Below are 11,075 nucleotides of genomic sequence, written 5' to 3' on the forward strand. Positions count from 1 at the left end.
GCCATTAAATAAGGTGGTAATAATAATAATAATAAAATGTGAACTGCAATCAAATGATGCAAACAAACTTTATTTTATTACATTTTTCTCTGAACTTTTCCACAGACCCCCTAGAACCCTCTTGAGGCTCATGATGGACCCCAGTTTCAAAATCCCTGAATATATAGTTAAAAATGCTTTCTTAAAAATTATGTATAATTATAAATACATACTTTTTGGGTGCTACTGTTTGTCCATCAAAGAAAGTGAAATAAAACTTGTTGCATAACAAAAAGCATGGTTTGTGGATTGATTATTTTTATGGCTTATTTTACCTGATTTATTCATTTACCTGATTATTATATCGGATCCTATTGGCCCCTGAAATCATTCTATGAACAATGGTGTGAGTATGTGACAGAAAAGCTTAGTGTGAATGCACTTTTAATACATAAGCAAGGCTACCTGTAAATTAATTATAATGAACACTAAATGTAATTTACTTTAACTGATAAATTACCATTTACTAGCAGACTGGAAAGATAATTATACCGATTCTACTCTTTAACCCTAGGATGCTGTTCCTGTGTATCGCATACACATTGCATCCTAAAAATGAATGTTAGGGAATGTATAATCTGGTTTAGTGAAAAGAGGGCGGGTCACAATCTGGCAGCAACCGTCTCTTGGGCAGCGTGTGTGTGTGTGTGTGTGTGTGTGTGTGTGTCGCGAGGCTCAAGCGCACTTAGCACAGCTAGCGCGAGGCACCGTTCACTTCATTGCGAGTTAGCCGTTAGCTCGTTTAAAGACTGATCATGGCGGCGGTGCGCAGCCTGCGGGTGTCAGTGAAGTCTGAAAGCGCGTCCGATCGTTCAGAGTCCGACTCGGAATCAGACTCGGATCGAGATGCCCGGGAAGCGGAGCCCATGGAAGTGGAGGAGGGAGAGCTGGAGTCCATTCCTGTTCGCCGAAGTTTAAAGGAGCTTTTGCCGGTGAGTTATTCCGTATCGTAGGCCTCTTTCAAACCACGGCCTCGCGTAGTACACGATCCGGCCGTTGGTGGGGCTAATGCGGTGTTTAGTTCAGAGTGAGGGTTCGTCGCAGCACACTGAAAAGTTTATGGTAATGGGTTTATGGTGGGTTATACTATTTGCATAAAATATAGCGTTAGTATGTGTGTTTTCGTATGATCTTGTGAAAGTAATGTGAATCTCTGGCCCAAGTTTCCTAAGACTAACAGAGACTTCATTTGACGCACTGTTATGTCTATACTGATCAATTATTCTGATTGAATATGACAGTACAAACAAACCCGTATTGCAGATTAAAGTGACCATCTTGAATCAAAAACTGAAGTGAAGACATTCTGCTGTATGATTAACTGCTTCCACAGGACACCAGCCGACGCTATGAAAATAAGGCTGGAACCTTTATCACTGGAATCGATGTCACGTCTAAGGTAAGTTCAGTGCCAGCTGAATGTGTGAATATATTAGCCGGCCTAGTAATGTACCTGCTTTTTACCTCATTTGTACGTGTTCAGGAGGCCATTGAGAAGAAGGAGAAGCGAGCAAGAAGATTTCATTTTAGCGCAGAGGAAAATCTGGCGCAGAAGAACGTTGTTCTGGACCGGGATGTGTTGAAAAAAGGTATGAAATCTTAAACAGCTGTAGCCCAACAATTGATTTAAAGGTGACATGAAATTAAATGTCTTCCTATCCATTTACTAAAGGCATAATATTGGTCTTATTGTAAACAAATCATATGTGCACGTTTCATTTCTTCTTCTTTTTTGACCTTGTAAAGTAGGGCTGCAACAACTATATCGATAAAATCGATAATAATCTATAATGAAAATCATCGACAATGAATGTCATTTTCGATTAGTCGCGTCTGCCCACCGTGCACTGAAAACTTCCGCCAGTCGCGTCGAATTACTGCACTGAATAACGCATTCCTATGGACAAAATGCATCTAAAATAGCCGGGGGAAACATTGAGCTGCTGTGGGATAGGTGCGTGTTCCAAGCTACCCAAAACATGATAATTCTTTATTTAAAGCTTTAAGCTAATGCATAAGCGTAATGTTTAACGTGGCTTGCCTGTCAGGCGCTTTGACAGATGCGCATGCTGTTTAATTTGTGATGTTTCCTCGGCGCAAAACTTTTTTTCGGTTATATCGTTCACTGTAAGCGTTACAAATTCACGCGAGTATTTCCATTTTGCATGAATGCTAGTCTTGACAGTCTGCTTTTAACTTCAGACTTTACTACATGAGCGCCTCAAACAGACAGGACGCATTACAGAGGAAGATAGGCCTAATTAATATTCATCGCAGAAATAAGAATTTTGCTGAAATATCTGTTAAAACCCTAAAGTATTTGTAATAAGTATTTTATGAGAGTGGTAACTGTAAAGGGATGACTGTGTGTAATTGAATATAAATGTAAGATGTTTCTAACATTTACAAGGATAAAGAAATCACAGTAACAGGTTGAACAGTTAACAGTGAAGGCCTCATTATGCTTCTGCGTCAACTCCACGGCGTAGCTACGCCGTCACTCCTACAGCGTCGTGGCCGTTTTATGGTTCTGCGTCGGGTTGCGTTGCATCGCGGTGCATTTCACCGCCAGAACGCTAGGGGGGTGTGTGGTTCGCGAATCTCTTTGCTAGTTTGTTTTGGTTCCGTGCGCCGGTTCCGCTTTTTCATTTCCGACAATGGCGAGCGAAAGAGAGAGAGTGTTGTTGCAGCTGGAGCTAATCGACGTTGAACAACAAATGATTTTATTGCAAATGTTTAATCGCAGAAGAAAAAGAAGACGTCAGCGAAGGTGGTCTGTACGACCAGTGCACGAAGACAGTGGCGGTATAGCGGGAGGGGGAAACCGGAAAAGCTACACTCCGGAAATGATGTATAATCTGACCAATCACAGCCCTTGCGGTCTGCGTCGCCTCGACGCATAGTTAATTTTTTGGAGGTGCACGTCGAGCTACGGCGGAGGGGTTCGCGGCAGAAGCATAAAACAGGCTTTACACCGGTTTCACACTGCACGCGTTAACAGAGCGTAAGCAGCGCGTATTTTTTTCGCCGCCCATGTTAACAGATTAGAGCATTCACACCGCACGCAGAGGCGGCACGGCAGCGCGTAGCAGGAGCAGCAGTGCCGCGATAGTTTCGGCGCCCGGTCTATTTTTGCTGCGCCGCTTACGCTGAATTGAAGTGACAATGCATTGATCATGGCCAAAATACACCAGTTTTACCCAAAAAGCGCATTGATGATCTATTGTGTTTTAAACAGTCAATCAAATGACCAACAGAAATTTAAAAAGAAAACAAATGTCCAAAAACAAACTTGTTGCCCGAACAATAAAAACAAAGATGAACCAAAAGTTATATAAATGAAATGATTCATAAAATAAGCTTCTTGACAAGTCTTTTCTCTTAAATGTATTTGAAAACGAAATAAAGCAATGCCAACTTACCCATTATAGAGTACTGTCTGTACACACGCCGCGGTTCAGCCGCTGCTAGTGTGAAAGCAAAACGTGCGTGTCCTGCTCCCGCTCACCATATGCAGTGTGAAACCAGCGTAACACAGTGAATGTGTGTGTTCCTGAGGAAACTTCTTATCTGTTAGCACTGAGTTTGTATTTTTTTTTTTCTTTATTAATATCTTCATTTTTAATGTAGGGATTTAAACTGTACTTTTGCTTTATAGCTCTTTTGTACGTAGCATAGATATATTCACTATGTTTTCATAGCATTCAGTTGGCACATTTGTTTGAAGGACAGCTTTGGCCAGGATGTTTTGTCAATAAAAGAAAAAAGTGCTTTTTAATCCGATTAATCAAAGACATTATCGGCCAACTAATCGATTATCAAAATAATCGTTAGTTGCAGCTCTATTGTAAAAGTTTAATTGCAATGTCACAGCCATGCTTACTCACACGGCCGCATATAAACATGTAATTGGCTTGGAAGTTCTTCCCTGTGAGTGAAGACAAAAAGTTAGCAATTTGTAATACTTGTTAAGGCCAAAGTAAACTGCGGGGGAACCACCTTGAAAACATTTGGGAAAAAAACTAATTAGACTCTAGTGTTGTCAAAAATATCGATATTTCTATATGTATAACAATATTGAAATACTCCTTTTCTGCAGTATCGATACACCGATGCCAGCTACAGCTCTCTTCTCTCTGACAGCGAAGTGGCACACACCTGGTCTCATTCGCTTCAGTTAAATAGTGCTTGTGTTATGCATAATTTTTCTTATTCCCATAGGTTTCGCACTCACACCAAAAGTGCACGCACCACCTCTCAAAGAACTTGTGAGTCGCACGTACCAAAATGAGTGGCTTAAATTATAGTGCACACATTGTATAAACCACTTTACCACTGTATTTCCATTGTATGGAAAAGAGCAGTGTGAACGTTCTTAAAAAAATAAAATAAAATTGTATTCCAAAGAAAAAGTCATACAGGTTTGGAACGACATGAACATTCACTCGTCATTTACTCTCCCTCTTTTTTAGTAAACTTTAAGCTCTTGTGTGCCGTGTACTCTCTCTTTAGCGATCCCAAATGTGCGTCTGGAAGCCCTCTACATGGCTGGAGTTGATGACATGAGCACTCAGGATGTTTTTGGCTACTTTAAAGAGTATCCACCTGCCCACATCGAGTGGATAGATGATGCTTCCTGTAAGTATAGCATGTTGAATGCATCCAAATCTGAATTGAAAACAGGTAAAGTTTTGTTTAAGGCTGGATTGTGGTGCTCATAGTCAAATCACACTGTTTCCAGGCAACGTGGTGTGGCTAGACGACATCACTTCAACCAGAGCTCTCATTAATTTGAGTCGGATGCCAGACAAAGAAGAGGTCACAAACACAGACAGCTCGAAACCCTCTGAACTTCCAGTCCTGCCGGAGAAAGGTTTGTATGTCCTGTTATTTAATTGTCAACCTTGATCTGTGTTCCAAGTTTTGCGAAACAAAACTGTCACACCGTTGCTGAACAGCTCGGCGAAGCCGTGGCTCTGATGATGAGGAGGAGGATGAGGAGGAGGAAGGAGAGGTAGATGATGAAGATGAGGTGGTGAAAGTGGATAAAAGCAGGAGCAGTGATGGCAGCGAGGGTAAAGCTAGCGACATTGAGGAAGAGACAGAAAAGAAGACACAGGACACTGTAGAGGTAAACTGGTCACATCTTTTAGTCAGATTCTTAATGGTAATTTTAATATTTTTTTGTTTTTTTGGGGGGGATGTACCTTATATAACAACTTTTGATCCTAGGCAAGCCTGCTCTCTCAAGCAGAGCGAGAATCTCTCCTCCGGAATGATCTGCGGCCTACAACCAAGCCCTTCAAAGGCAACAAGCTGCTCTTGCGCTTCGCCACTCAAGGTGAGAAACATACTTAAGTGTCACCTACAATAGAAGGAATTGTGTTAAGAGCTCTTCATTAGTCGAGAGGGGCTTTCGCACCAGAGGAACCTTTTCATAGTTCCTATAACTAATGGTGGAAGTACCTGTTTTTTGGCGTGTTCTCACCACAGGAACTGAGAACGATTTTAGTTCTAGGAACGCCTTTTGTGAGTAGGGTCTAACCCAGCACAATAGGTACTACCAGTGACGTAACTGCACGTTGACTGGCCGAACGCATGTGTAAACACAGTTCATAGCCTATATATTAAAGTCGGGTTTGGCGATTTGTTCCAGAATTTTTTTTTGTTATGCTAGTTGAAAGTCTCTTCACATCCTGATAATAATCACTAAGCTAATTGTATTTACATGTGTGTATATATCGTCTGTGGAAGGCGTAGGACCATAAAATGTTTGTCCAATCATTGCAGCCACCTTTTACAGTTCTTCCTGAACCAAAACAATGAGCTTATGCTGCATTCTTGCCATAACTACTGTAATTTGTAAGGGATAAAAATCTGTGACTTTATACTCGGAGCGGTTCATGACTCGAATTTATGCGTTTTAATGGCAACACTATCAACACCGAAATGAATCTGCAGCAGTCAGGTGTTACAAATCAGAGCTCTTTAAGTTGTTTATGTTCATAATTTAATGTGTGCTTTGAGATACGAGGTAGATTAATGCCGTCTCTCGTCTCGTGACGCCTTTGTTTCCTCCCTGCTGTACGCGTTCATGTGTTTTGAAGGAGGCGTGGTTTGGAGAGCACTCTGAAGGGAGGGTGGGATCTCATGCTTTCAAAGCTAGCTTGCTACTGCTAGCCTCTCTGAAAATTCCCTGCCCTACCTTTAACTCCATGAATATGCAAAACAGCAATAGATGGACCGACACCGAAGTCCAGGCACTTCTCAACCATTACGCTAAAGAGGAAATTCAATGTGACTTTGGAAGGGACCAAGCGGAACATGATTATGTATTTCTGCTCAGCAAGTGACATTATGCATCAACCACACGGCAAACGATACACTGTTTTCGTATACTGTTTACTTTCTTTGTTTTAAAGGGCACCTATTATGCCCCTTTTCACAAGATGTAAAAGAAGTCTCTGATGTCCCCAGAGTGTGTATGTGAAGTTTTAGCTCAAAATACTCAACAGATAATTTTTTACAGCATGTTTCAATTGTCATTTTTTTAGGGCTCAGAAAAACGCATCGTTTTAGTGTGTATCCCTTTAAATGCAAATTAACTGCTGCTGCCGGCCCAGGGGGCGGAGCCTCACGAGCTTGCGCTAAGAGCCAGGACAATCTCATCTGATAATATCAAAACAGAAACTCTCAGTAGTGGTGTTCATTTCGACTCGGAGTCGGACAATAATGCCCACAGAGCCAGAGAATATATGCTGTATGGAGATAACAGGAATAGTTTAGTTTAATTACGGTTATTTGTCATCTGCTTTTATCCACTATTAATACAAGCCTGCTGTAGCGGACCACATCCGAATGATAACAAAAATATACTGATGAGTTCAATTAAGTTTATTTTACCTCACACAAACGATGAAGCCTTAGTTTTACTCCAGAAAATCACCGTAAGAGCCGAATAAACACAGTATATAAGTGCGCATTAAACTCTCTCTCTCCCTTTCATTATCATTGAACATACACAGCGAAATACACAAAACACTCGTTAAAACTAACAGTAAACAAATATATACACGACTGGATGAGCTGTCATAAAGTGCGCGCTCTCACTTTAATTTTTGCCGTGGTCAGTAACGTTAGGCCTGTCGCTCCGGAGACTGTAAGCTGAATCACGAACAGTACAGATCCATCCTCCAGTAACAACAAAAGTAAATGAAGACTTACATCCAACAACAAAACACCTCAATCGCTGAGGTGACATTCTTGTATACAGTTGCTCCGGCGTGGAAACAATGGCGGACTGTGTCCAGCTCACTCAGGGCGGGTCTATGCTCAAACTGCAGTGTCAATCAACAGTCGTGGGAGGGGCCTGTGCAAAGTGACGTCACATTACCCCGAATCTGAGAACAGCTCGTTCTGAGACAGTGCTTATGATTTATGGGGATTTTTTAAAAAGCACTTGGTGGATTTTTATCATTATAGGGTGGTTGTGTACACACACTGCCAACACACATTTATGTTCAAAAACCATGTAAAAGAGAATTTTGCCTAATAGGTGCCCTTTAACATTTCTATCTAATAACATATAAGATAGAACTGTTAAAACAGATCGTAAACTAATGAAGAAGAGGCTAAGTCGTTCTCGGCGCCGTCAAAATAAAAGTCCACAGCACAGTCAAAATTAAAGTCTCGCACAACAACCAGAGCAGCAAGACATTAGTGACCGCTTGCAAAGTTCCAACTGGTGGCGCGAATGCAAACAGGAAAATGGCCCTAAAGGGGACATTTAGTTCTCGGGGGGACAGCCCTGGTGGCTAGTTCCTATAACTACCCGGTGCGAAAGCCCCTTATGCTGACTACGTTGATAAAGTACAGACTGATCTCTGCATGTTAACACTCTTAACTGTTAATTTTCTTCAGATGACAAAAAGGAGTTGGGTGCAGCTAGGAGAAGTCGGTACTACATGAAATATGGGAATCCAAACTATGGCGGCATGAAAGGCATCTTAAGTAACTCTTGGTAAGAAATATTTCAAAATTGAAAAAAAAAAAAATACTTTCATTTAGCAAGGACACATTAAATTGATCAAAAGTTCCAGTAAAGACATTTATAATGTCAAATAAATGCTGTTCCTTTGAACTTTCTGTTCACCAAAGAATCCTGTAAAGTATCATGATTTCCACAAAAATAACCTGTTTTCAGCATTGATAATATGAAATGTTTCTTGAGTTGCATATCATCATATTAGAATGATTTCAGAAGGATCATGTGACACTAAAGACTGGAGTAATGATGCTGAAAATTCAGACTTCAAATAAATATAAAAAAAAATAATTAATATAAATGGGAAACAGTTTGGTTTTTTAATTGTAATTTGTGTTTTACAATATTACTGTATTTTTGATCAAATAAATGCTGACTTGAACATAAGAGACTTCTTTCAAAAACATAAAAAAATCTTACTGATCCCAAACTTTAAATGGTAGTGTACCTTCACTTTTCTGAGCCATTTTTGCAATTTACTTCTAACTAAATGGTTGAAGTCCAAATTCTTCTTGGGGTTGCTTATTCATTTTCTGGAATTGTGTCCATTTCTGTAGGAAACGGAGGTATCACACACGGAGAATCCAGCGTGACATTCTGAAGACCAAAAAGCCTCTGATTGGAGACAGTATGGGACACACCCCACCTTACACTCATCGACACTCCGGTAAATCTCTTAAACGATAAACATCCTTGTCTTATGTTTTTTCTTTGGTCTGTAATTTGAGCTCTTTCTCTTTTATCAGCTGACCTGGTGAATCTGCCAGAAGAGCCTATAGTGGAAGAGGAAGAAGAGGATGAGGATGGAGAGGAAGACATGGATGCTGATGATAGAGTGGTGGAGTACAAAGATCGGGGAGAACGGGGACCACGGCCTGTGGAAGGAGGCGTGCGTAGTCGCTTAGGAAGCCCGTCGCCCGCATCTTCAGATTCAGACGAGATGGACTACGATCTGGAACTGAAAATGATCTCAACGCCTTCTCCTAAAAAGAGCATGAAGATGACCATGTATGCCGACGAGGTTGAAACCAACCTTCGCAGTCTCCGGTAAGTCCAAATGATCAAGCAGTGGCTACGTTTGGGGATTTGAGTTTTATCCCTTGTAGATTTATCCTTTGGATGCAAATGTTGTCTTTGTGCTGAAAAGTTTTCATGATGAGTTTGATTGTCTTGATAGTAATTGCACATTTTTGTCCCTTCCACTTTCCTAGGAACTCCATACGGACCGAAACGAGTAGCAGTGTTAGGAGTCGCATTGGTGGTGGTGTAGGAGGAGAAGAAGGAGAAGGAGGAGCAGCAGGAGGCTCGTCCAAATCTACACCAGACAAAGTGACCGATGTGAGGCAGTTACTGGAGGAGAAGAGGCAGGGACTCTCTCAACAGAGATCACGCCCCCCAGTGGCTACAACCGGCAAGACTGGTTAGTGATTGAGAGATAAAAACATGCAAATCTTAATTTAATGTTTTGTTTTGAGATTTATAGTGTATATCAGTATATATATATTTTTTTATATATTTAAGTCATTCTGCATTGAGGCCCCCTAATTGAGAACCACTGATCTTCAGGTTTCCCACGAGTGCTTTAAAAGTGATAAATTCAGTTTGATCTAATATAAGGCCTAAATATCTAAAATGATAAAAACAAAAGTCTTAATTATTGTTTTAAATGATTGCATGTTCAAAGTAAAAAGGCACATTCTACAGGTGTGCGGTTTCAGAGCAGTTCGCAATCAATACCGCACATTTATGACAAGCGATAGTTTGAATTCTGACCATGTTTACTTTATGACGTTTGTATTGTAATACGGTCTATCTAGATGGTTGTAAGAGTGCAACCTTTTTTTCGGTTTCTTTTTATATTATTGGTATTTTGGTTAGAAAAACTCTTTCTGTCATTTAATTTGACTCTTTCTGGCTTTTCTCTGGGCCGTCACAGGAAGGTCTAAGAAAATTAAGACATTGCGTTTATAGATTTTACTAGTGTCGATGCAATAATCTTTTTATTACGTTTCTTAAAAAGCATAATTATATCAGTAAAATCCGATATTGATCAACCTATAATTCAGATGCACTTATTACATAAATCAATTTCAGTGCATATGTATATATTGAATATAATGTGCTTAAACTATTTTTTTACCCTTATTTGCTGTTGACTGCAGTCAAGTAAAAGAGTCTAAGATACATGATTTATTTTGAGATTGTATGAGTTTGTTCTTTATGGACACAAGCTATTAGTTTTATTTGTGCAGGTCTTTGAAGTCTTGTAACATAACAACAGATGAGTTAAAATCCACAGCATTGCTTTATAAGTTTGACCATTTGTGGCCAATGAAAGGATGCATCTGTTTTACTCTTCATAGATGTGAGACAGAGATTAGGAAAGAGACCGCACTCTCCGGAGAGACGTCGCTCCGTCTCTCCCGTCATCTCTAGAAACGCAGTATCTCGGAGAGAGCCTTTGAGCGACGTGCGCAGCCGCCTCGGTGTAGCTAAACACGAGAGCCGTAGCCTCTACTCGGAGTCCTCGAAAGACAAGAAAACAGGTACACGTGAAGTCGCCGCTCTTCTGGTTCTCTATGCATTATTTTATGATACTAACTAAATAGTATTTGTGTTTTCAGGGGGCTTGTGGAGTCGTCTCGGCCCATCTCACAAGGACAGTGGAGACGATGACAAGGCTTCTTCTCGAGCGACTTCCTCGAGAGGAATAAGGCGTCGAGATGACGAGGAATCTGACGGAGATGAAGATGACAACGAAGAGGATGACACTCAGCTGCAGAAGGTGTGGGGAGCAATGATCAAGCAAAAGGAGCAGCAGTCCAACAAGATGAAGAAAAGCCGGCTGGACAACCTTCCCTCGCTGCAGATCGAGATCAGTCGAGACAGCAGCAACGGCTCGGACAGTGACTCCTGACTGACTCCTACTGTAGGAAGTGTGGGAATGGGAGAAATGATGAATGCTGTGGAAGAGAGTTGGAGAACATCTCTA

General features: G+C 40.9%; 1 protein-coding gene across 1 annotated transcript in view; it reads left to right on the forward strand.

Moving 5' to 3' along the window:
* The first annotated feature begins 373 nt into the window (after window positions 1-373).
* ncbp3 (nuclear cap binding subunit 3) overlaps window positions 374-11,075 on the forward strand; it is an 11,402-nt gene continuing 700 nt past the window's right edge. Inside the window, exons 1-13 of the mRNA XM_084388225.1 lie at window positions 374-971; window positions 1,373-1,438; window positions 1,523-1,628; window positions 4,552-4,677; window positions 4,781-4,912; window positions 4,998-5,170; window positions 5,272-5,380; window positions 7,960-8,059; window positions 8,641-8,750; window positions 8,830-9,130; window positions 9,295-9,503; window positions 10,447-10,629; window positions 10,708-11,075. The exon at window positions 10,708-11,075 is cut by the window's right edge and continues 700 nt beyond it. Coding sequence (XP_084244351.1) covers window positions 795-971; window positions 1,373-1,438; window positions 1,523-1,628; window positions 4,552-4,677; window positions 4,781-4,912; window positions 4,998-5,170; window positions 5,272-5,380; window positions 7,960-8,059; window positions 8,641-8,750; window positions 8,830-9,130; window positions 9,295-9,503; window positions 10,447-10,629; window positions 10,708-11,000 — 2,085 coding nt within the window. The 5' untranslated portion in view covers window positions 374-794 and the 3' untranslated portion in view covers window positions 11,001-11,075. The remainder of the gene's footprint in view (window positions 972-1,372; window positions 1,439-1,522; window positions 1,629-4,551; window positions 4,678-4,780; window positions 4,913-4,997; window positions 5,171-5,271; window positions 5,381-7,959; window positions 8,060-8,640; window positions 8,751-8,829; window positions 9,131-9,294; window positions 9,504-10,446; window positions 10,630-10,707) is intronic.

The sequence above is a fragment of the Rutilus rutilus genome (assembly GCF_951802725.1).
Source record: "Rutilus rutilus genome assembly, chromosome: 18".
Taxonomy (NCBI): Eukaryota; Metazoa; Chordata; class Actinopteri; order Cypriniformes; family Leuciscidae; genus Rutilus; species Rutilus rutilus.